At 56.7% G+C, this 26,653-nt stretch overlaps 1 protein-coding gene across 1 annotated transcript in view; it reads left to right on the top strand.

Moving 5' to 3' along the window:
• Positions 1 to 26,653, top strand: part of LOC142923126 (neurofibromin-like) — a gene marked incomplete at its 5' end in the record, with an annotated part of 108,664 nt that overhangs the window by 37,916 nt on the left and 44,095 nt on the right. The window contains 10 exon segments of the mRNA XM_076064067.1: positions 3,376 to 3,578; positions 8,013 to 8,206; positions 9,190 to 9,330; positions 11,881 to 11,981; positions 13,869 to 13,938; positions 13,940 to 14,048; positions 19,890 to 20,104; positions 21,347 to 21,408; positions 23,379 to 23,493; positions 25,801 to 25,902. Of these exon segments, the coding sequence (XP_075920182.1) occupies positions 3,376 to 3,578; positions 8,013 to 8,206; positions 9,190 to 9,330; positions 11,881 to 11,981; positions 13,869 to 13,938; positions 13,940 to 14,048; positions 19,890 to 20,104; positions 21,347 to 21,408; positions 23,379 to 23,493; positions 25,801 to 25,902 (1,312 nt within the window).

The following is a 26,653-nucleotide window of genomic DNA, read 5'->3' as shown; positions in this document are numbered from 1 at the left end:
GAGAGACACGGAGAGACACGGAGAGACACAGAGACACACAGAGACACACAGAGAGACACACAGAGAGACACACGGAGAGACACACAGAGACACACAGAGAGACACAGAGACACACAGAGAGACACAGAGAGACACAGAGAGACACAGAGAGACACAGAGAGACACACAGAGACACAGAGAGACACACGGAGAGACACAGAGAGACACAGAGAGACACAGAGACACACAGAGAGACACAGAGACACACAGAGAGACACAGAGAGACACAGAGAGACACAGAGACACACAGAGACACACAGAGAGACACAGAGAGACACAGAGACACACAGAGACACACAGAGACACACAGAGAGACACAGAGAGAGACACAGAGAGAGACACAGAGACATACGAACAACCGAGATACGTCCCAAGGACGTGCCGGGCACGTTGCTCAACATAGCTCTCCTCAACCTGGGCAGCTCTGACCCCAGCCTCCGGTGAGACACACAGAGAGACAGAGAGAGACAGAGAGAGACACAGAGAGACACGGAGAGACACGGAGAGACACGGAGAGACACACAGAGACACACGGAGAGACACACGGAGAGACAGAGAGACACAGAGAGACACAGAGACACAGAGAGACACAGAGAGACACAGAGACACACAAGAGACACACAGAGAGACACAGAGACACACAGAGACACACAAGAGACACACAGAGAGACACAGAGACACACAGAGACACACAGAGAGACACAGAGAGACACAGAGAGACACAGAGACACACAGAGAGACACAGAGAGACACAGAGAGACACAGAGAGACACACGGAGAGACACGCGGAGAGACACACGGAGACACAGAGACACAGAGAGACACAGAGAGACACAGAGACACACAGAGAGACACAGAGAGACACAGAGACACACAGAGAGACACAGAGACATACGAACAACCGAGATACGTCCCAAGGACGTGCCGGGCACGTTGCTCAACATAGCTCTCCTGAACCTGGGCAGCTCCGACCCCAGCCTCCGGTGAGACACACAGAGACACGCAGAGACACGGAGAGACACGGAGAGACACACGGAGAGACACAGAGACACAGAGAGACACAGGGAAACACGGAGAGACACAGAGACACGGAGAGAGAGACAGAGATACACGGAGAGACACGGAGAGACACAGAGACACGGAGACATGGAGAGAGAGACAGATACACACAGAGACACGGAGAGACACGGAGAGAGAGACAGAGAGATACACGAAGAGACACAGACACACGGAGAGACAGAGACACGCGGAGACACGGAGATGCAGAGACACGTAGAGAGGCAGACACAGAGAGAGGCTCCTCCAGTCTCTCCCAGTGTCTCCCAGTCTCTCCCAGTGTCTCCGAGTGTCTCCCAGTGTCTCACAGTCTCTCAGTGTCTCCCAGTCTCTCTCTGTGTCTCCCAGTCTCTCCCAGTGTCTCCGAGTGTCTCCCAGTGTCTCACAGTCTCTCAGTGTCTCCCAGTCTCTCCTAGTCTCTCCCAGTGTCTCCCAGTCTCTCCCAGTGTCTCCCAGTCTCTCCCAGTCTCTCCCAGTCTCTCCCAGTCTCTCTCAGTCTCTCCCAGTGTCTCTCAGTCTCTCGCAGTCTCTCCCAGTCTATCCCTGTCTCTCCCCGTGTCTCCCAGTCTCTCCCAGTCTCTCCCTGTCTCTCCCAGTGTCTCCCAGTCTCTCCCAGTGTCTCCCAGCGTCTCCCAGTGTCTCCCAGCGTCTCCCAGTGTCTCCCAGTGTCTCCCAGTCTCTCCCAGTGTCTCCCAGTCTCTCCCAGTCTCTCCCAGTGTCTCCCAGTCTCTCTCAGTCTCTCCCAGTGTCTCCCGGTGTCTCTCAGTCTCTCCCAGTCTCTCTCAGTCTCTCTATGTGTCTCCCAGTCTCTCCCAGTCTCTCCCAGTGTCTCCCAGTCTCTCCCAGTCTCTCCCAGTCTCTCCCAGTCTCTCCCAGTGTCTCCGAGTGTCTACCAGTGTCTCCCAGTCTCTCTCTGTGTCTCCCAGTGTCTCCCAGTCTCTCCCAATCTCTCCCAGTCTCTCCCAGTGTCTCCGAGTGTCTACCCGTGTCTCTCAGTGTCTCCCAGTCTCTCTCTGTGTCTCCCAGTGTCTCCCAGTCTCTCCCAGTCTCTCCCAGTGTCTCCCAGTCTCTCCCAGTGTCTCCCAGTCTCTCCCAGTCTCTCCCAGTATCTCCCAGTCTCTCTCAGTCTCTCCCAGTCTCTCCCAGTCTCTCCCAGTGTCTCTCCCAGTGTCTCCCAGTCTCTCCCAGTCTCTCCCAGTGTCTCCCAGTCTCTCCCAGTCTCTCCCAGTCTCTCCCAGTCCCTCCCAGTCTCTCCCAGCGTCTCCCAGTCTCCCCCGTGTCTCCCTGTCTCTCCCAGTGTCTCCCAGTCTCTCCCAGTCTCTCCCAGTGTCTCCCAGTCTCTCCCAGTCTCTCCCAGTATCTCCCAGTCTCTCTCAGTCTCTCCCAGTCTCTCCCAGTCTCTCCCAGTGTCTCTCCCAGTGTCTCCCAGTCTCTCCCAGTCTCTCCCAGTGTCTCCCAGTCTCTCCCAGTCTCTCCCTGTCTCTCCCAGTGTCTCCCAGTCTCCCCCAGTGTCTCCCAGTCTCCCCCGTGTCTCCCTGTCTCTCCCAGTGTCTCCCAGTCTCTCCCAGTCTCTCCCGGTGTCTCCCAGTCTCTCCCAGTCTCTCCCAGTGTCTCCCAGTCTCTCCCAGCGTCTCCCAGTCTCTCCCTGTCTCTCCCAGTGTCTCCCAGTCTCCCCCAGTGTCTCCCAGTCTCTCTCTGTCTCCCAGTCTCTCCCAGTCTCTCCCAGTGTCTCCCAGTGTCTCCCAGTCTCTCCCTGTCTCTCCCAGTGTCTCCCAGTCTCCCCCAGTGTCTCCCAGTCTCCCCCGTGTCTCCCTGTCTCTCCCAGTGTCTCCCAGTCTCTCCCAGTCTCTCCCGGTGTCTCCCAGTCTCTCCCAGTCTCTCCCAGTGTCTCCCAGTCTCTCCCAATGTCTCCCAGTCTCTCCCAGTCTCTCCCAGTCTCTCCCAGTCTCTCCCAGTCTCTCCCTGTCTCTCCCAGTGTCTCCCAGTCTCCCCCAGTGTCTCCCAGTCTCCCCCGTGTCTCCCTGTCTCTCCCAGTGTCTCCCAGTCTCTCCCAGTCTCTCCCGGTGTCTCCCAGTCTCTCCCAGTCTCTCCCAGTGTCTCCCAGTCTCTCCCAATGTCTCCCAGTCTCTCCCAGTCTCTCCCAGTCTCTCCCAGTGTCTCCCCGCGTCTCCCCGCGTCTCCCCGCGTCTCCCCGCGTCTCCCCCAGTGTCTTCCCGCGTCTCCCCGCGTCTCCCCCCGCGCCCACCCACCCACTCGGCCCGTCTCGCCCCCCGTTGGCAGCTCTGCGGCCTACAACTTGCTCTGCGCTCTCACCTGCACGTTCAACCTGAAGATCGAGGGTCAGCTGCTGGAGACGTCTGGCTTGTGCATCCCGGCCAACAACACCCTCTTCATCGTGTCCATCAGCAAGACGCTGGCCCTCAACGAGCCTCACCTCACGCTCGAGTTCCTGGAGGAGTGCATCTCGGGGTTCAGCAAGTCCAGTGGGTGGTGGTGGTGGTGTTTGTGTGGTGGTTGTGTGGTGGTGGTGTGGTGGGTGGAGTGGTGGGTGGGTTCAGCAAGTACAGTGAGTGGTGTGGTGGTGGTGGTGTGGTGGTGGTGGTGGTGGTGGTGTGGTTGTGTGGTGGTGGTGGTGTGGTGGTGGTGTGGTTGTGTGGTGGTGGTGGTGTGGTGGTGGTGGTGGTGTGGTTGTGTGGTGGTGGTGTGGTGGTGGTGGTGGTGTGGTTGTGTGGTGGTGGTGGTGTGGTGGTGGCGGTGGTGTAGTGGGTGGTGGTGGGTGGTGGTGTGTGGAGTGGTGGGTGAGTGGGTGAGTGGGCTCAGCAAGTCCAGTGAGTGGTGGTGGTTGTGGCGTGGTGGTGGTGTGGTGGTGGAGTGGTGTGGAGTGGTGGTGGTGGTGGTGTGGTGGTGGTGGGGTGGTGGTGGTGGTGGTGCTGGTGGTGGTGGTGTGGTGTGGTGGGTGGAGTGGTGGGTGAGTGGGTGGATGGGTTCAGCAAGTCCAGTGGGTGGTGGTGGTGATGGTGTGGTGGTGTGGTGGTGGTGTGGTGGGTGGTGGTGGTGGGTGGAGTGGTGGGTGAGTGGGTGGGTGGGTTCAGCAAGTCCAGTGAGTCGTGGGTGGCACGCGTGTGTGTGTGTGTCTCTGTGTGTGTATCTTTGTCTTTGTATGTCTCTGTGTGTGTGTCTCTGTGTGTGTGTCTCTGTGTATGTGTCTGTGTCTCTGTGTGTATCTCTGTGTCTGTGTTTCTGTGTATGTGTATCTCTGTGTGTGTCTCTGTGTGTGTATCTCTGTGTGTCTCTGTGTGTGTATCTGTGTGTGTGTCTCTGTGTGTGTATCTGTGTGTGTATCTCTGTGTGTGTCTCTGTATCTGTGTCTCTGTATCTGTGTCTCTGTGTCTCTGTGTCTGTGTGTCTCTGTGTCTGTGTGTCTCTGTGTCTCTGTATCTGTGTGTATCTCTGTGTGTATCTCTGTGTGTGTCTCTGTGTCTGTTTCTCTCTGTGTGTATCTCTCTGTCTGTGTCTCTGTGTCTGTATCTGTGTGTGTGTGTATCTGTATCTGTGTCTCTGTGTCTGTGTGTCCGTCTCTGTGTCTGTGTCTCTGTATCTGTGTCTGTCTCTGTGTGTATCTATCTGTGTCTCTGTGACTGTGTCTCTGTGTTTGTGTCTCTGTATCTGTGTCTATGTCTCTGTGTGTATCTCTGTGTGTGTGTATCTCTGTCTGAATCTCTCTGTGTCTGCATCTCTCTGTGTCTGTATCTATCTGTGTGTATCTCTCAATGTGTGTGTGTGTGTGTCTGTATCTCTGTGTGTGTGTATCTGTGTCTCTGTGTCTCTGTATCTGTGTGTCTGTGTCTGTGTGTGTGTATCTGTATCTGTGTCTCTGTGTCTGTGTGTCTGTCTCTGTGTCTGTGTGTCTGTCTCTGTGTCTGTGTGTCTCTTTGTGTCTGTGTCACTGTGTGTCTGTGTATATGTCTCTGTGTCTCTGTGTCTGTGTCTCTGTGTTTGTGTCTCTGTATCTGTGTCTGTATCTCTGTGTGTGTGTATCTGTGTCTCTGTGTGTGTATCTGTGTCTCTGTGTCTGTGTCTCTGTGTTTGTGTCTCTGTGTTTGTGTCTCTGTATCTGTGTGTATCTCTCTGTGTGTGTATCTCTCTGTGTGTCTCTGTCTCTGTGTCTGTGTGTCTGTGTGTCTATGTCTCTGTGTCTCTGTGTCTCTGTGTCTTTGTCTCTGTGTTTGTGTCTCTGTATCTGTGTCTCTGTATCTGTGTCTGTCTCTGTGTGTATCTATCTGTGTCTCTGTGTCTGTGTCTCTGTATCTGTGTCTCTGTGTTTGTGTCTCTGTATCTGTGTCTATGTCTCTGTGTGTATCTCTGTGTCTGTATCTCTCTGTGTGCGTATCTATCTGTGTGTATCTCTCTGTGTGTGTGTCTGTATCTCTGTGTGTGTGTATCTGTGTCCCTGTGTGTCTGTATCTCTCTGTGTGTATCTGCGTCCCTGTGTCTCTGTGTCTGTGTGTCTCTGTGTCTGTGTATCTCTGTGTGTGTGTGTCTCTGTGTCTGTATCTATCTGCGTGTATCTCTCTATGTGTGTGTGTGTCTGTATCTCTGTGTGTGTGTGTCTGTATCTCTGTGTGTGTGTCTGTGTCTGTGTCTCTGTATCTGTATCTGTGTGTCTGTGTCTCTGTCTCTGTGTCTGTGTGTCTGTGTGTCTCTGTGTCTGTGTATCTCTGTGTGTGTCTCTGTGTCTGTGTCACTGTGTGTCTGTGTCTCTGTGTCTGTGTCTCTGTGTTTGTGTCTCTGTATCTGTGTCTGTATCTCTGTGTGTGTGTGTATCTGTGTCTCTGTGTCTCTGTATCTGTGTCTATGTCTCTCTGTGTATCTATCTGTGTCTCTGTGTCTCTGTCTCTGTATCTGTGTCTGTGTCTATGTCTGTGTGTATCTCTGTGTCTGTATCTATCTGTGTGTATCTCTCTGTGTCTGTATCTCTCTGTGTGCATATCTATCTATGTGTATCTCTCTGTGTGTGTGTGTCTGTATCTCTGTGTGTGTGTATCTGTGTCCCTGTGTCTCTGTATTTGTGTCTCTGTGTGTGTCTCTGTGTCTCTGTGTCTGTGTATCTGTATCTGTGTCTATGTCTCTGTGTGTATCTCTGTGTCTGTATCTCTGTGTCTGTATCTATCTGTGTCTGCATCTCTCTGTGTGCGTATCTATCTGTGTGTATCTCTCGATGTGTGTGTCTGTATCTCTGTGTGTGTGTATATCTGTGTCCCTGTGTCTCTGTGTGTCTGTGTGTCTGTGTGTCTCTGTGTCTGTGTATCTGTGTGTGTGTGTCTATCTGTGTCTGTATCTCTCTGTGTCTGCATCTCTGTGTGTGCGTATCTATCTGTGTGTATCTCTCTATGTGTGTGTGTGTGTCTGTATCTCTGTGTGTGTGTGTGCATGTGTATCCCTGTGTATTTGTGTGTCTGTGTGTGTCTCTGTGTCTGTGTATCTCTGTGTGTGTGTCTCTGTGTCTGTATCTCTCTGTGTGTATCTCTCTATGTGTGTGTGTGTGTGTCCGTGTCCCTGTGTCTCTGTATCTGTGTCTCTGTATCTCTCTGTGTGCGTATCTATCTGTGTGTATCTCTCTATGTGTGTGTCTGTATCTCTGTGTGTGTGTGTGTGTATCCGTGTCCCTGTGTTTCTGTGTCTCTGTGTCTGTGTATCTGTGTGTCTCTGTGTCTGTGTATCTCTGTGTGTGTCTCTGTGTCTGTGTCACTGTGTGTCTATGCCTCTGTGTCTCTGTGTCTGTGTCTCTGTGTTTGTGTCTCTGTATCTGTGTCTATGTCTCTGTGTGTATCTATCTGTGTGTATCTCTCTGTGTCTGTATCTCTCTGTGTTCGTATCTATCTGTGTGTATCTCTCTATGTGTGTGTGTGCGTCTGTATCTCTGTGTGTGTGTGTCTGTGTGTCTCTGTCTGTGTATCTGTGCGTGTGTATCTGTGTCTATGTCTCTGTGTGTATCTCTCTGTCTGTATCTCTCTGCGTGCGTATCTATCTGTGTGTATCTCTCTGTGTGTGTGTGTGTCTGTATCTTTGTTTGTGTATCTGCATCTCTGTGTCTCTGTGTCTGTGTCTCTGTGTTTGTGTCTCTGTATCTGTGTGTATCTCTCTGTGTGTATCTGTGTCTCTGTGTCTGTGTGTCTGTGTATATGTCTCTGTATCTGCGTCTCTGTGTCTCTGTGTCTGTGTCTCTGTGTTTGTGTCTCTGTATCTGTGTCTCTGTATCTGTGTGTATCTCTGTCTGTGTCTCTGTTTGTGTCCCTGTGTCTCTGTGTGTCTGTGTCTCTGTCTGTGTGTCTGTGTGTCTCTGTGTCTGTGTGTCTCTGTGTCTGTGTGTCTCTGTGTCTGTGTCACTGTGTGTCTGTGTCACTGTGTGTCTGTGTCTCTGTGTCTCTGTGTTTGTGTCTCTGTATCTGTATCTCTGTGTGTGTGTGTGTATCTCTGTCTGTGTCTCTGTTTGTGTCCCTGTGTCTCTGTGTGTCTGTGTCTCTGTCTCTGTGTCTGTGTGTCTGTGTGTCTCTGTGTCTGTGTGTCTCTGTGTTTGTCTCTGTGTCTGTATCACTGTGTGTCTCTGTCTATGTCTCTGTGTCTCTGTGTTTGTGTCTCTGTATCTGTATCTGTGTGTGTGTGTGTGTATCTCTGTCTGTGTCTCTGTTTGTGTCCCTGTGTCTCTGTATCTCTGTGTGTGTGTGTGTATGTATCTGTATCTCTGTGTGTGTGTGTATCTCTGTCTGTGTCTCTGTTTGTGTCCCTGTGTCTATGTATCTCTGTGTGTGTGTGTATCCGTGTCCCTGTGTCTCTGTATCTGTGTGTGTGTGTGTGTGTATCCTCGTCCCTGTGCCTCTGTGTCTCTGCGTCTCTCTCTCTTGCCGCACCCCGTCCAGGTATCGAACTGAAGCACCTGTGTCTGGAGTACATGACCCCGTGGCTCTCCAACTTGGTCCGCTTCTGCAAGCACTCGGATGATGCGAAGCGTCAGCGAGTATCGGCCATCCTGGACAAGCTCATCACCATGACCATCAACGAGAAGCAGATGTATCCTTCCATACAGGCCAAGATCTGGGGCAGTCTCGGGCAGGTGGGTGCACCTAGCCTGACACCGGGGGTGGTGGGTGAGTGGGTGGGTGAGTGGGTGGGTGAGTGGGTGGGTGAGTGGGTGAGTGGGTGGGTGAGTGGGTGGGTGAGTGGGTGGGTGTGTGGGTGAGTGAGTGAGTGAGATAGAGAGTGGGTGAGTGGGTGGGTGAGTGAGTGGGTGAGTGAGTGAGTGGGTGGGAGAGTGAGCGTGGTGAGAGAGTGAGTGGGTTGGTGGGTGGGTGAGTGGGTGAGCGGGTGGGTGGGTGGGTGAGTGGGTGACAGAGTGAGTGGGTGAGTGAGTGAGTGAGTGGGTGGGAGAGTGGGTGAGTGGGTGGATGGGTGGGTGAGTGGGTGAGTTGGTGGGTGAGTGGGTGAGAGAGTGAGTGAGTGAGTGGGTGAGCAGGTGGGTGAGTGAGTGGGTGGGTGGGTGAGTGGGTGAGTGGGTGGGTGGGTGAGTGAGTGTGTGAGTGTGTCGGTGAGTGAGAGTGTGTGTGTCGGTGGGTGGGTGTGTGTGAGTGTGTCGGTGAGTGAGAGTGTGTGGGTGTGTGGGTGGGTTTGTGAATGTGTGAGTGTGTGAGTGGGTGGGTGTGTGTGAGTGTGTGGTTGAGTGTGTGGGTGTGTGTGTGTGAGTGTGTGAGTGAGAGTGTGTGAGTGTGTGAGTGTGTCGGTGAGTGAGAGTGTGTGAGTGTGTGGGTGTGTGGGTGGGTTTGTGAATGTGTGAGTGTGTGAGTGGGTGGGTGTGTGTGAGTGTGTGGTTGTGTGTGTGGGTGAGTGTGTGAGTGAGCGTGCGTGTGAGTGTGTGAGTGTGGGTGAGCGTGTGAGTCCGTGAGTGAGTGTGTGGGTGAGTGAGTGTGGGTGAGTGTGTGTGTGGGTGAGTGAGTGTGCGTGTGAGTGTGTGTGTGAGTGTGTGTGTGAGTGGGTGAGTGAGTGTGTGGGTGAGTGAGTCCTCACCGCACGCTCCACCCTCCTCCGCTCCCCGCCCCCCAGATCACCGACCTGCTGGACGTGGTGCTGGACAGCTTCATCAAAACCAGCGCCACGGGCGGTCTGGGTTCCGTCAAGGCCGAGGTGATGGCCGATACAGCGGTGGCGCTCGCCTCCGGCAACGTCAAGCTGGTGTCAAGCAAGGTGAGGACCCGGCGGGCGGTGAGGAACCGTGGTGAGGAGGGTGAGTGGGCGGGTGGGCGGGTGGGTGAGTTATAGGCAGGATGTGCCTCTCGCTCGCCCAGCCACTCACTCAACTATCCACTCAGTCACTCACTCAGTCACCCACTCACCCACTCACTCACCCACTCACTCACTCAGTCACCCACTCACTCACTCACCCACCCACTCATTCACTCACCCACCCACCCACTCACTCAGTCACCCACTCACCCACTCACTCACCCACTCACTCACTCAGTCACCCACTCACTCACTCACCCACCCACTCATTCACTCACCCACCCACCCACTCACCCACTCACCCACCCACTCAACCCACCCACTTACTCATCCACCCACTCATCCACCCACTCACTCACCCACTCACCCATCCACTCACTCACCCACTCACCCATCCACTCACCCACTCACCCACCCACTCACCCACCCACTCACCCACCCACTCACCCACCCACTCAACCCACCCACTCACTCACCCACCCACTCACTCACTCACCCACCCACTCACCCACTCACTCACTCACCCACTCACCCACCCACTCACTTTCCCACTCACCCCCTCTCTCTCCCCAGGTGATAGGCAGGATGTGCCGTATCATAGACAAGACTTGCCTCTCACCGACTGCTCACTCACTCACTCACCCACCCACCCACTCACTCACTCTGTCACCCACTCACCCACTCACTCACCCACTCACTCACTCAGTCACCCACTCACCCACTCACCCACCCACTCAGTCACTCACCCACCTACTCACTCACTCACCCACCCACTCATTCACTCACCCACCCACCCACTCACCCACTCACCCACCCACTCAACCCACCCACTTACTCATCCACCCACTCATCCACCCACTCACTCACCCACTCACCCATCCACTCACTCACTCACTCACCCACCCACCCACCCACTCACTCACCCACTCACTCACTCACCCACCCACCCACTCACTCACCCACTCACTCACTCACCCACTCACCCACTCACTCACTCACTCACCCACTCACCCACCCACTCACTTTCCCACTCAACCCCCCTCTCTCCCCAGGTGATAGGCAGGATGTGCCGTATCATAGACAAGACTTGCCTCTCACCGACTGCTCACTCACTCACTCACCCACTCACCCACTCACTCACTCAGTCACCCACTCACCCACTCACTCACCCACCCACTCACTCACCCACCCACCCACCCACTCACTCACCCACTCACCCACTTACTCACCCACCCACTCACTTTCCCACTCACCCCTCCTGTCTCCCCAGGTGATAGGCAGGATGTGCCGTATCATAGACAAGACTTGCCTCTCACCGACTGCTCACTCACTCACTCACCCACTCACCCACTCACTCACTCAGTCACCCACTCACTCACTCACTCACCCACTCACTCACTCAGTCACCCACTCACCCACTCACCCACCCACTCAGTCACTCACCCACCTACTCACTCACTCACCCACCCACTCATTCACTCACCCACCCACCCACTCACCCACCCACTCAACCCACCCACTTACTCATCCACCCACTCATCCACCCACTCACTCACCCACTCACCCATCCACTCACTCACCCACTCACCCATCCACTCACCCACTCACCCACCCACTCACCCACCCACTCACCCACCCACTCACCCACCCACTCAACCCACCCACTCACTCACCCACCCACTCACTCACTCAGTCACCCACTCACCCACTCACCCACCCACTCAGTCACTCACCCACCTACTCACTCACTCACCCACCCACTCATTCACTCACCCACCCACCCACTCACCCACCCACTCAACCCACCCACTTACTCATCCACCCACTCATCCACCCACTCATCCACCCACTCACTCACCCACTCATTCACTCACCCACCCACCCACCCACTCACTTTCCCACTCACCCCCTCTCTCTCCCCAGGTGATAGGCAGGATGTGCCGTATCATAGACAAGACTTGCCTCTCACCGACTGCTCACTCACTCACTCACCCACCCACCCACTCACTCACTCAGTCACCCACTCACCCACTCACTCACCCACTCACCCACTCACCCACTTTCCCACTCACTCACCCACCCACCCACTCACTCACTCACCCACCCACTGACCCACTCACTCACTCACTCACCCACTCACTCACCCACTCACCCACTCACTCACCCACTCACTCACTCACCCACCCACTCACCCACTCACTCACCCATCCACTCACCCACTCACTTTCCCACTCACCCCTCCTCTCTCCCCAGGTGATAGGCAGGATGTGCCGTATCATAGACAAGACTTGCCTCTCACCGACTGCTCACTCACTCACTCACCCACTCACCCACTCACTCACTCAGTCACCCACTCACTCACTCACTCACTCACCCACTCACTCACTCAGTCACCCACTCACCCACTCACCCACCCACCCACTCACCCATCCACTCACTCACCCACTCACCCATCCACTCACCCATCCACTCACCCACTCACTTTCCCACTCACCCCCTCTCTCTCCCCAGGTGATAGGCAGGATGTGCCGTATCATAGACAAGACTTGCCTCTCACCGACTGCTACGCTGGAGCAGCACCTCATGTGGGATGACATCGCAATTCTCGCCAGGTGCCAGCGCTCACCACGCTCACCACACTCACCACACTCACCACACTCACCACACTCACCACGCTTACTCTCTCACCCACTCACCCACTCACTCTCTCACCCACTCACCCACTCACTCTCTCACCCACTCACCCACTCACTCTCTCACCCACTCACCCACTCACTCACCCACCCACCCACTCACTCACTCTCCCACCCACTCACCCACTCTCTCACCCACTCTCTCACCCACTCTCTCACCCACCCACCCACTCACCCACTCACCCACCCACTCACTCACCCACTCTCTCACCCACTCTCTCACCCACCCACCCACTCACCCACTCACCCACCCACCCACTCACCCACTCACCCACCCACTCACCCACTCTTTCACCCACTCTCTCACCCACTCTCTCACCCACCCACTCACCCACTCACTCTCTCACCCACCCACTCGCCCACTCACTCACTCACCCACTCACTCACCCACTCTCTCACCCACTCACCCACTCACTCTCTCACCCACTCTCTCACCCACCCACCCACTCACTCACTCACCCACCCACTCACCCACCCACCCACCCGCTCACCCACTCACTCACTCTCCACTCACTCTCTCACCCACTCACCCACTCACCCACTCACCCACTCACTCACCCACTCACCCACTCACCCACCCACTCACCCACCTACCTCCCCACCCACTCACCCACCCACCCACTCACCCACCCACCCACCCACCCACTCTCCCACCCGCTCACCCACCCACTCACTCACCCACTCACCCACCCACTCACTCACTCACTCACCCACCCACCCACCCACCCACTCACTCACCCACCCACCCACCCACCCACTCACTCACCCACCCACTCACCCACCCACCCACCCACTCACCCACCCACCCACCCACTCACCCACCCACTCACTCACCCGCTCACCCACCCATCCACCCACTCACCCACCCACCCACCCACTCACTCATCCACCCACCCACTCACTCACCCACCCACCCACCCACTCACTCACCCACCCACTCACCCACTCACCCACTCGCTCACCCACCTACCCACTCACTCACTCACCCACTCACCCACCCATCCACCCACTCACCCACCCACCCACTCACTCATCCACCCACCCACTCACCCACCCACCCACCCACTCACTCACCCACCTAGCTACCCACCCACCCACTCACTCACTCTCTCACCCACTCTCTCACCCACCCACCCACTCACCCACTCACTCACCCGCTCACCCACTCGCCCGCTCACCCGCTCACCCACTCACCCACTCACCCATTCACTCAGTGACTCACTCTCCCACCCACTCACTCACCCCACCCACCCACCCACCCGCTCACCCACTCACTCACTCTCTCACCCACTCATCCACTCTCTCACCCATTCACCTACCCACCCACCCACTCACTCACCCACTCACTCACTCACCCACTCACCCATCCACCCACCCACCCACTCACCCACTCACCCACCCACCCACCCACTCACCCACCCACTCACCCACCCGCTCACCCACTCACCCACTCGCTCACCCCCTCACCCACCCACTCATTCAACCACCCACCCACTCACCCACCCACTCACCCACTCACCCACTCGCTCACCCACCCACCCACCCACTCACCCACCCACTCACCCGCTCACCCACCCATCCACCCACTCTCCCACTCACTCTCTCACCCATTCACCCACTCACCCACCCACCCACCCACTCACCCACCCACCCACTCACTCACTCACCCACCCACCCACCCACTCACCCACCCACCCCTCTCACCCATTCACCTACCCACCCACCCACCCACTCACCCACCCACTCACCCACCCACTCACCCACCCACTCACCCACTCACCCACCCCCAACCCCCTCTCCCCACAGGTACATGCTCATGCTGAGTTTCAACAACTCCCTGGACGTGGCCACCCACCTCCCCTACCTCTTCCACGTTCGTGACGTTGCTCGTTGCCACGGGGCCCCTGTCCCTAAGGGCCTCCACTCACGGCCTCGTCATCAACATCATCCACTCACTGTGCACGTGCTCCCAGCTCAACTTCAGTGGTGAGTGGGTGGGTGAGTGGGTGGGTGGGTGAGTGGGTGGGTGAGTGAGTGGGTGAGTGGGTGAGTGAGTGGGTGGGTGAGTGGGTGAGTGAGTGGGTGAGTGATGGGGTGAGTGGGTGAGTGGGTGAGTGGTGGGGTGAGTTGTCATCAACATCATCCACTCACTGTGCACGTGCTCCCAGCTCAACTTCAGTGGTGAGTGGGTGGGTGGGTGGGTGAGTGGGTGAGTGAGTCGGTGAGTGAGTGGATGGGTGGGTGGGTGGGTGAGTGGGTGAGTGATGGGGTGAGTTGTCATCAACATCATCCACTCACTGTGCACGTGCTCCCAGCTCAACTTCAGTGGTGAGTGGGTGAGTGGGTGAGTGGGTGGGTGAGTGATGGGGTGAGTGGGTGAGTGATGGGGTGAGTGGGTGAGTGAGTGAGTTGGTGGTGGGGTGAGTGGGTGAGTGATGGGGTGAGTTGTCATCAACATCATCCACTCACTGTGCACGTGCTCCCAGCTCAACTTCAGTGGTGAGTGGGTGGGTGATGGGGTGGGTGGGTGGGTGAGTGGGTGAGTGAGTGGGTGGGTGAGTGGTGGGGTGAGTTGTCATCAACATCATCCACTCACTGTGCACGTGCTCCCAGCTCAACTTCAGTGGTGAGTGGGTGGGTGGGTGAGTGGGTGGGTGAGTGAGTGGGTGAGTGAGTGAGTGGGTGGGTGGGTGGGTGAGTGAGTGGGTGGGTGAGTGGGTGGGTGTGTGAGTGGTGGGGTGAGTGGTGGGGTGAGTTGTCATCAACATCATCCACTCACTGTGCACGTGCTCCCAGCTCAACTTCAGTGGTGAGTGGGTGGGTGAGTGAGTGGGTGGGTGAGTGGGTGGGTGGGTGAGTGGTGGGGTGAGTGGTGGGGTGAGTTGTCATCAACATCATCCACTCACTGTGCACGTGCTCCCAGCTCAACTTCAGTGGTGAGTGGGTGGGTGGGTGATGGGGTGGGTGGGTGGGTGGGTGAGTGATGGGGTGAGTGGTTGGGGTGAGTTGTCATCAACATCATCCACTCACTGTGCACGTGCTCCCAGCTCAACTTCAGTGGTGAGTGGGTGGGTGGGTGGGTGGGTGAGTGGGTGGGTGAGTGAGTGGGTGGGTGAGTGAGTGGGTGGGTGAGTGGGTGGGTGAGTGAGTGGGTGGGTGAGTGGTTGGGTGAGTGGTGGGGTGAGTTGTCATCAACATCATCCATTCCCTGTGCACGTGCTCCCAGCTCAACTTCAGTGGTGAGTGGGTGGGTGGGTGGGTGAGTGGTGGGGTGAGTGGGTGGGTGAGTGGGTGAGTGGGTGAGTGAGTGGGTGGGTGAGTGGGTGGGTGAGTGAGTGGGTGAGTGAGTGGTGGGGTGAGTGGTGGGGTGAGTTGTCATCAACATCATCCACTCACTGTGCACGTGCTCCCAGCTCAACTTCAGTGGTGAGTGGGTGGGTGATGGGGTGGGTGGGTGGGTGAGTGGGTGAGTGAGTGGGTGAGTGAGTGGGTGGGTGAGTGGGTGAGTGAGTGGGTGAGTGAGTGGGTGGGTGGGTGAGTGGTGGGGTGAGTGGTGGGGTGAGTTGTCATCAACATCATCCACTCACTGTGCACGTGCTCCCAGCTCAACTTCAGTGGTGAGTGGGTGGGTGCGTTAGTGGGTGAGTGGGTGAGTGAGTGAGTGGGTGAGTGGGTGAGTGAGTGGGTGGGTGGGTGGGTGAGTGAGTGGGTGGGTGAGTGGGTGGGTGGGTGAGTGGTGGGGTGAGTGGTGGGGTGAGTTGTCATCAACATCATCCACTCACTGTGCACGTGCTCCCAGCTCAACTTCAGTGGTGAGTGGGTGGGTGATGGGGTGGGTGAGTGGGTGAGTGAGTGGGTGGGTGGGTGAGTGAGTGGGTGAGTGAGTGAGTGGGTGGGTGGGTGGGTGAGTGAGTGAGTGGGTGAATGAGTGAGTGGGTGAGTGATGGGGTGAGTGATGGGGTGAGTTGTCATCAACATCATCCACTCACTGTGCACGTGCTCCCAGCTCAACTTCAGTGGTGAGTGGGTGGGTGGGTGATGGGGTGGGTGGGTGGGTGAGTGATGGGGTGAGTGGTTGGGGTGAGTTGTCATCAACATCATCCACTCACTGTGCACGTGCTCCCAGCTCAACTTCAGTGGTGAGTGGGTGGGTGGGTGGGTGAGTGGGTGGGTGAGTGAGTGGGTGGGTGAGTGAGTGGGTGGGTGAGTGGGTGGGTGAGTGAGTGGTTGGGTGAGTGGTGGGGTGAGTTGTCATCAACATCATCCATTCCCTGTGCACGTGCTCCCAGCTCAACTTCAGTGGTGAGTGGGTGGGTGGGTGGGTGAGTGGTGGGGTGAGTGGGTGGGTGGGTGAGTGGGTGAGTGGGTGAGTGAGTGGGTGGGTGAGTGGGTGGGTGAGTGAGTGGGTGAGTGGGTGGTGGGGTGAGTGGTGGGGTGAGTTGTCATCAACATCATCCACTCACTGTGCACGTGCTCCCAGCTCAACTTCAGTGGTGAGTGGGTGGGTGATGGGGTGGGTGGGTGGGTGAGTGGGTGGGTGAGTGGGTGAGTGAGTGGGTGGGTGAGTGGGTGAGTGAGTGGGTGAGTGAGTGGGTGGGTGGGTGAGTGGTGGGATGAGTGGTGGGGTGAGTTGTCATCAACATCATCCACTCACTGTGCACGTGCTCCCAGCTCAACTTCAGTGGTGAGTGGGTGGGTGGGTTAGTGGGTGAGTGGGTGAGTGAGTGAGTGGGTGGGTGGGTGAGTGGGTGGGTGGGTGGGTGAGTGGGTGAGTGAGTGAGTGGGTGGGTGAGTGAGTGGGTGGGTGAGTGGGTGAGTGAGTGGGTGGGTGAGTGGGTGAGTGATGGGGTGGGTGAGTGAGTCGGTGAGTGGGTGGGTGGGTGAGTGGTGGGGTGAGTTGTCATCAACATCATCCACTCACTGTGCACGTGCTCCCAGCTCAACTTCAGTGGTGAGTGGGTGGGTGGGTGAGTGGGTGGGTGAGTGAGTGAGTGAGTGAGTGGGTGGGTGAGTGGGTGGGTGGGTGAGTGAGTGGGTGGGTGAGTGAGTGGGTGAGTGAGTGGGTGGGTGAGTGGGTGGGTGATGGGGTGGGTGGGTGGGTGAGTGGGTGAGTGGGTGGGTGGGTGAGAGGGTGAGTGGGTAGGTGGGTGAGTGGGTGGGTGGGTGGGTGATGGGGTGAGTGGGTGGGTGGGTGAGTGGGTGGGTGAGTGAGTGAGTGAGTGGGTGGGTGAGTGGGTGGGTGGGTGAGTGAGTGGGTGGGTGAGTGAGTGGGTGGGTGAGTGAGTGGGTGAGTGAGTGGGTGGGTGATGGGGTGGGTGGGTGGGTGAGTGGGTGAGTGGGTGGGTGGGTGAGAGGGTGAGTGGGTGGGTGGGTGGGTGATGGGGTGAGTGGGTGGGTGGGTGAGTGGGTGGGTGGGTGGGTGAGTGGGTGGGTGGGTGAGTATGTGGTGGGGTGAGTTGTCATCAACATCATCCACTCACTGTGCACGTGCTCCCAGCTCAACTTCAGTGGTGAGTGGGTGGGTGGGTGAGTGGGTGGGTGAGTGAGTGGGTGAGTGAGTGAGTGATGGGGTGAGTGAGTGGTGGGGTGAGTGGTGGGGTGAGTGAGTGAGTTGGTGAGTGAGTCGGTGAGTGAGTGAGTGGGTGGGTGGGTGAGTGGGTGGGTGGGTGAGTGATGGGGTGAGTGGTGGGGTGAGTTGTCATCAACATCATCCACTCACTGTGCACGTGCTCCCAGCTCAACTTCAGTGGTGAGTGGGTGGGTGGGTGAGTGGGTGGGTGGGTGAGTGGGTGGGTGGGTGAGTGGGTGGGTGGGTGAGTGGGTGGGTGAGTGGGTGGGTGGGTGAGTGGGTGTGTGAGTCGGTGGGTGGGTGAGTGGGTGAGTCGGTGGGTGGGTGAGTGGGTGAGTCGGTGGGTGGGTGAGTGGGTGAGTCGGTGGGTGGGTGAGTGAGTGGGTGAGTGGGTGGGTGATGGGGTGAGTGAGTGGGTGGGTGATGGGGTGAGTGGGTGTGTGAGTGGATGAGTGAGTGGGTGAGTGAGTGGGTGGGTGATGGAGTGGGTGGGTGGGTGAGTGATGGGGTGTGTGAGTGGGTGGGTGAGTGAGTGAGTGGGTGAGTGATGGGGTGAGTTGGTGGGTGAGTGGGTGGGTGAGTGATTGGGTGAGTGGGTGTGTGAGTGGGTGGGTGTGTGGGTGGGTGTGTGAGTGGGTGGGTGAGTGGATGAGTGATTCAGTCTGTGAGTGGGTGTGTGAGTGGGTGGGTGAGTGAGTGAGTGGGTGGGTGAGTGATGGGGTGAGTGAGTGTGTTGGTGAGTTGGTGAATGGGTGAGTGAGTGGGTGAGTGGATGGGCCTGAGCATCACTGAATTCTGCCTGCCCGTGTCTCCCCGTGTCTCACCGTGTCTCTCCGTGTCTCTCCGTGTCTCCCCGTGTCTCCCCGTGTCTCTCCGTGTCTCACTGTGTCTCTCCGTGTCTCACCGTGTCTCACCGTGTCTCTCCGTGTCTCCCCGTGTCTCCCCCCGTGTCTCCCCGTGTCTACCCGTGTCTCCCCGTGTCTCCCCGCTTCTCTCCGTCTCTCCCCGTGTCTCTCTGCGTCTCTACGTGTCTCTCTGCGTCTCTATGCGTCTCTCCGTGTCTCCCCGTGTCTCCCCGTGTCTCTCCGTGTCTCTCCGTGTCTCTCCGTGTCTCCCCGTGTCTCACCGTGTCTCCCCGTGTCTCTCCGTGTCTCTCCGTGTCTCACCGTGTCTCACCGTGTCTCCCCCGTATCTCACCGTGTCTCTCCGTGTCTCACCGTGTCTCACCGTGTCTCTCCGTGTCTCACCGTGTCTCACCGTGTCTCACCGTGTCTCACCGTGTCTCTCCGTGTCTCACCGTGTCTCTCCGTGTCTCTCACCGTGTCTCTCCACCGCTGCCACAGAGGAGACGAAGCAAGTCCTGCGCCTCAGCGTGACCGAGTTCTGTCTCACCGTGTCTCCCCGTGTCTCACCGTGTCTCCCCGTGTCTCTCCGTGTCTCACCGTGTCTCACCGTGTCTCACCGTGTCTCACCGTGTCTCCCCGTGTCTCTCCGTGTCTCACCGTGTCTCACCGTGTCTCCCCGTGTCTCTCCGTGTCTCACCGTGTCTCCCCGTGTCTCTCCGTGTCTCTCCATGTCTCCCCATGTCTCTCCGTGTCTCTCCGTGTCTCACCGTGTCTCACCGTGTCTCTCCCTGTCTCCCTGCGTCTCTCCGTGTCTCACCGTGTCTCTCCGTGTCTCCCCGTGTCTCTCCGTGTCTCTCCGTGTCTCTCCGTGTCCCCCCGTGTCTCACCGTGTCTCACCGTGTCTCTCCACCGCTGCCACAGAGGAGACGAAGCAAGTCCTGCGCCTCAGCGTGACCGAGTTCTGCCTGCCCGTGTCTCTCCATGTCCCCCCGTGTCTCTCCGTGTCTCTCTCCGTGTCTCTCACCACCACCACCACCGCTGCCACAGAGGAGACGAAGCAAGTCCTGCGCCTCACCGTGTCTCTCCGTGTCTCCCCATGTCTCCCCGTGTCTCTCCGTGTCTCTCCGTGTCTCTCACCGTGTCTCTCCACCGCTGCCACAGAGGAGACGAAGCAAGTCCTGCGCCTCAGCGTGACCGAGTTCTGCCTGCCCGTGTCTCTCCATGTCTCACCGTGTCTCTCCGTGTCTCTCACCGTGTCTCTCCGTGTCTCTCCGTGTCTCACCGTGTCTCACCGTGTCTCTCCGTGTCTCTCCGTGTCTCTCACCGTGTCTCACCGTGTCTCTCCGTGTCTCACCGTGTCTCTCCGTGTCTCTCCGTGTCTCTCACCGTGTCTCACCACCACCGCTGCCACAGAGGAGACGAAGCAAGTCCTGCGCCTCAGCGTGACCGAGTTCTGCCTGCCCAAGTTCAAGCTGCTGTTCGGCATCAGCAAGGTGAAGTCGGCCGCCGTCATCGCCTTCCGCGCCAGCTACCGAGACCGTTCCTTCTCGCCGGGCTCGTACGAGCGGGAGAGCTTCTCGCTCACCTCGCTCGAGGTGGTGACCGACGCTCTGCTGGAGATCATGGAGGTGAGCGGCCGGTGAGGTGGGTGGTGGTGGTGGTGGTGGTGAGCGGCGGTGGTGGTGGTGGTGGTGGTGGTGAGCTCGAGAGGGCTCGTGGCTCACCCCTCGCTCGAGGTGGTGACCGACGCTCTGCTGGAGATCGTGGAGGTGAGCGGCCGGTGAGGTGGGTGGTGGTGGTGGTGGTGGTGAGCGGCGGTGGTGGTGGTGGTGGTGGTGGTGAGCTCGAGAGGGCTCGTGGCTCACCCCTCGCTCGAGGTGGTGACCGACGCTCTGCTGGAGATCATGGAGGTGAGCGGCCGGTGAGGTGGGTGGTGGTGGTGGTGGTGGTGAGCGGCGGTGGTGGTGGTGGTGGTGGTGGTGAGCTCGAGAGGGCTCGTGGCTCACCCCTCGCTCGAGGTGGTGACCGACGCTCTGCTGGAGATCATGGAGGTGAGCGGCCGGTGAGGTGGGTGGTGGTGGTGGTGGTGAGCGGCGGTGGTGGTGGTGGTGGTGAGCGGTGGTGGTGATTGGTGGTGATTGGTGGTGTCACACACACTGTGACTGTGTGTGACTGTGTGACTGTGTGACTGACTGTGTGTGACTGTGTGTGACTGAGTGATTGTGTGTGTGTGTGTGTGACTGTGTGTGTGACTGTGTGTGACTGTGTGACTGTGACTGACTGTGTGACTGACGGTGTCACTCACCAGGCCTGCATGCGTGACTGTGTGTGACTGTGAGTGACTGTGAGTGACTGTGTGACTGTGACTGTGTGACTGTGAGTGACTGTGACTGACTGTCACTCACCAGGCCTGCATGCGTGACTGTGTGTGACTGTGAGTGACTGTGAGTGACTGTGTGACTGTGAGTGACTGTGACTGACTGTGTGACTGACTGTGTGACTGACTGTCTGTCACTCACCAGGCCTGCATGCGTGACTGTGTGTGACTGTGAGTGACTGTGTGACTGTGTGACTGACTGACTGTGTCACTCACCAGGCCTGCATGCGTGACTGTGTGACTGTGTGACTGTGTGTGACTGTGTGTGACTGTGTGTGTGAGTGACTGTGTGACTGACTGTGACTGTGACTGACGGTGTCACTCACCAGGCCTGCATGCGTGACTGACTGTGTGACTGTGAGTGACTGTGACTGACTGACTGACGGTGTCACTCACCAGGCCTGCATGCGTGACTGTGTGTGTGTGTGACTATGTGACTGTGTGTGACTGTGTGTGACTGTGTGAGTGACTGTGTGACGGTGTCACTCACCAGGCCTGCATGCGTGACCAGCCGACCTGCCGCTGGCTGGAGCAGTGGACGGAGCTCGCCCAGAAGTAAGAACCCAGCCTAGACATCATTATCATGGTGGTGGTGGTGGTGGTTGTGGTGGTGGTCGTGGTTGTGGTGGTGGTGATGATGGTGGTGGCGGTGGTGGTGGTGGTGATGGTGGTGGCGGTGGTGGTGGTGGTGATGGTGGTGGTGGCGGTGGTGGTTGTGGTGGTGGTGGTGGTGATCGTGGTGGTGGTGGTGGTGGTGATGGTGATGGTGGTGATCGTGGTTGTGGTGGTGATGATGATGATGGTGGTGATGATGATGGTGGTGATGATGATGGTGGTGATGGTGGTGATGGTGGTGATGATGATGATGATGGTGGTGGTGATGGTGATGATGATAATGATAGTGGTGATGGTGGTGATGATGATGATGGTGGTGATGGTAATGATGATGGTGATGATGGTGATGATGATAGTGGTGATGATGGTGATGATGATAATGATGGTGGTGATGGTGGTGATGGTGGTGATGATGATGATGATGGTGGTGATGGTGGTGATGGTGGTGATGATGATGATGGTGGTGATGATGGTGGTGATGATGATGATGATGGTGGTGATGATAATGATGGTGGTGATGGTGATGGTGGTGATGGTGGTGATGGTGGTGATGATGATGATGGTGGTGATGGTGGTGATGATGATGGTGGTGATGGTGATGATGGTGGTGATGGTGGTGATCGTGGTTGTGGTGATTGTGGTGGTGGTGGTTGTGGTGATCGTGGTTGTGGTGATGGTGGTGATCATGATGATGGTGGCTGTGATCATGGTTGTGGTGTATCACCGTGTGTGGTGTGTCACCGTGTGTGTGTCACTGTGTGTGTGTCACTGTGAGTGTGTCACTGTGTGTCACTGTGTGTGTGTCACTGTGTGTCACCGTGTGTGTGTGTCACCGTGTGTGTGTCACTGTGTGTCACTGTGTGTGTGTGTCACCGTGTGTGTCACCGTGTGTGTCACCGTGTGTGTGTCACTGTGTGTCACTGTGTGTGTGTGTCACCGTGTGTGTCACTGTGTGTGTCACCGTGTGTGTCACCGTGTGTGTGTCACTGTGTGTGTGTGTCACTGTGTGTGTGTGTGTGTCACCGTGTGTGTGTGTCACTGTGTGTGTGTCACCATCTGTGTGTGTGTGTGTCACTGTGTGTGTCACCGTGTGTGTGTGTGTCACCGTGTGTGTGTGTCACCGTGTGTGTGTGTCACTGTGTGTGTGTCACCGTGTGTGTGTGTCACCGTGTGTGTGTGTGTGTGTCACTGTGTGTGTGTGTCACCGTGTGTGTGTGTGTGTCACTGTGTGTGTGTGTCACCCTGTGTGTGTGTGTGTCACTGTGTGTGTGTGTCACCGTGTGTGTGTGTGTCACCGTGTGTGTGTGTCACTGTGTGTGTGTGTGTCACCGTGTGTGTGTGTGTGTCACTGTGTGTGTGTGTCACTGTGTGTGTGTGTCACTGTGTGTGTGTCACCGTGTCTGTGTGTGTGTCACCGTGTGTGTGTGTGTCACTGTGTGTGTGTCACCGTGTGTGTGTGTGTGTCACTGTGTGTGTGTGTCACTGTGTGTGTGTGTCACTGTGTGTGTGTGTCACTGTGTGTGTGTCACCGTGTCTGTGTGTGTGTCACCGTGTGTGTGTGTGTCACTGTGTGTGTGTGTCACCCTGTGTGTGTGTCACTGTGTGTGTGTCACCGTGTGTGTGTGTCACTGTGTGTGTGTGTCACTGTGTGTGTGTGTCACTGTGTGTGTGTGTCACCGTGTGTGTGTGTCACTGTATGTGTGTGTGTCACCCTGTGTGTGTCACTGTGTGTGTGTGTGTGTCACTGTGTGTGTGTGTGTCACTGTGTGTGTGTCACTGTGTGTGTGTGTCACCCTGTGTGTGTGTCACTGTGTGTGTGTGTCACTGTGTGTGTGTCACTGTGTGTGTGTGTGTCACTGTGTGTGTCACTGTGTGTGTGTCACTGTGTGTGTGTGTGTCACCGTGTGTAGGTTTGCGTTCCAGTACAACCCGTCCCTACAGCCGCGTGCCCTCGTGGTGTTTGGCTGCATCAGCAAGCGAGCGACCAGCACTCACATCCGCCAGATCCTGCACATTCAGAGCAAGGTGCACACACACACACACACGGTGACACACACACACAGTGACACACACACACACACGGTGACACACACACACACACACAGTGACACACACACACACACACAGTGACACACACACACACACACAGTGACACACACAGACACACACAGTGACACACACACAGTGACACACACACACACACAGTGACACACACACACACACACAGTGACACACGCACACACACGGTGACACACACACACACACGGTGACACACACACACGGTGACACACACGGTGACACACACACACACACGGTGACACACACACAGTGACACACACACACACACAGTGACACACACACACACAGTGACACACACACAGTGACACACACACACACACAGTGACACACACACACACACACAGTGACACACGCACACACACACAGTGACACACGCACACACACGGTGACACACACACACACACGGTGACACACACACACGGTGACACACACGGTGACACACACACACACACGGTGACACACACACGCACACACTCGGTGACACACACGGTGACACACACACACACACGGTGACACACGGTGACACACACACACACGGTGACACACGGTGACACACACACACACGGTGACACACGGTGACACACGGTGACACACATGGTGACACACACACACACGGTGACACACGGTGACACACACACACACACGGTGACACACACACACACACGGTGACACACGGTGACACACACACACACGGTGACACACGGTGACACACACACACACGGTGACACACGGTGACACACGGTGACACACATGGTGACACACACACACACACGGTGACACACACACGCACACACTCGGTGACACACACGGTGACACACACACACACACGGTGACACACGGTGACACACACACACACACGGTGACACACGGTGACACACACACACACACGGTGACACACGGTGACACACACGGTGACACACGGTGACACACACACACACACGGTGACACACGGTGACACACACGGTGACACACGGTGACACACACACACACACACGGTGACACACGGTGACACACACGGTGACACACACACACGGTGCCGCACACACACACACACACGGTGACACACACACACACACGGTGACACACACACACGGTGCCGCACACACACACACACACGGTGACACACACACACACACACACGGTGACACACACACACACACGGTGACACACACACACACACACGGTGACACACACACACACACGCGGTGACACACACACACACACGGTGACACACGCACACACACACGGTGACACACACACGGGGAGACGCATACACAAACGGGGAAAGACACACATGTATACGTGTGTGTGTGTGTGCGTGCGTGTGTGTGTACGTGCTTGTGGATATACACGTGTGTGTGTGTGTACGTGTCTGTGTGTGTGTGTCACTGTGTGTGTGTGTGTGTGTCTGTGTGTGTGTGTGTCACTGTGTGTCTGTGTGTGTGTCTGTGTGTGTGTGTGTCACTGTGTGTCTGTGTGTGTGTCTATGAGCGGTAGTGTAGCGGTTAGCGCTACACTGCCCTATGAACCTGGCGACCCGGGTTCGATTCCCGCTCACGGCCAACACCAGTGACGATTATCTGAACTGGTCCCGGGCCTCCCCTAGGTCGACTCAGCCTCAAATGAGTACCTGGTGTGGTGTGTAAACATCGCCACTAGGGAGACAAAGGCGGTCGGGCGTGGTGTTGGCCACCCACCCCCTCGTGTACCGTTCCGGCCTTCATAGGTGCTCGCTAACAGCACTTGCCCCTACAGTCTGCTAAGGCTATATGGGGGATCTTTGTGTGTGCGTGTGTCTGTGTGTGTCTGTCTGTGTGTGTGTGCGTGTGTCACCGTGTGTAAACGTGTGTGTACGTGTGTGTGTGCGTGTGTGTGTGCATGTGTCACCGTGTGTACGTGTGTGCGTGTGTGTGTGCGTGTGTCGCGTGTGTGTGTGCGTGTGTCACCGTGTGTGTGTGCGTGTGTGTGTGCGTGTGTGACTGTGTGTTTGTGCGTGGGTGACTGTGTGTGTGTGTGTGTGTCACTGTGTGTGTGCGTGTGTCACCGTGTGTGTGTGCGTGTGTGTGTGCGTGTGTGACTGTGTGTGTGCGTGTGTCACCGTGTGTGTGTGCGTGTGTGTGTGCGTGTGTTACCGTGTGTGTGCGTGTGTCACCGTGTGTGTGTGTGCGTGTGTCACCGTGTGTGACTGTGTGTACATGTGTGTGACTGTGTGTGTGACTGTGTGTACCTGTGTGTGACTGTGTGTGTGTGCAGGGTCTGGAGAGTTCACTGAAGGGGCCTGACAGCTACAACAGCCTGGTTCTCATCGAGGCCACGGTCATCGCCCTGATGCGCCTGCAGCCTCTACTCGCACGTGTGAGTAGCACACACGCACACACCTACACATACACACACACACACACCTACACATACACACACACACACACCTACACACACACCTACACACACCTACACACACCTACACACACACACCTACACATACACACACACACACACCTACACACACACCTACACACACCTACACACACCTACACACACACACCTACACATACACACACACACACACCTACACACACACCTACACACACCTACACACACCTACACACACACACCTACATACACACACTACACCTACACACACACACCTACACATACACACACCTACACACACCTACACACACACACACACACACCTACACACACACACCTACACACACATACCTACACACACCTACACACACACACCTACACACACACACCTACACACTACACCTACACACACCTACACAAACACACACACACACCTACACACACACACCTACACACACACACCTACACACACACACCTACACACACCTACACACACACACCTACACACACACACACACCTACACACTACACCTACACACACCTACACACACACACACCTACACACACACCTACACACACACACCTACACACACACACCTACACACACACACCTACACACACACACACACACACACCTACACACACACCTACACACACTACACCTACACACACACACCTACACACACACACCTACACACACACACCCCTACACACACCTACACACACCTACACACAC

This window comes from Petromyzon marinus, unplaced genomic scaffold (genome assembly GCF_048934315.1).
Source record: "Petromyzon marinus isolate PM22_M1 ecotype Great Lakes invasive population unplaced genomic scaffold, UKy_Petmar_22M1.pri1.0 PM_Scaffold_290, whole genome shotgun sequence".
In the NCBI taxonomy this organism is placed as follows: domain Eukaryota; kingdom Metazoa; phylum Chordata; class Hyperoartia; order Petromyzontiformes; family Petromyzontidae; genus Petromyzon; species Petromyzon marinus.
This window is presented reverse-complemented; position numbering and strand designations above follow the sequence as displayed.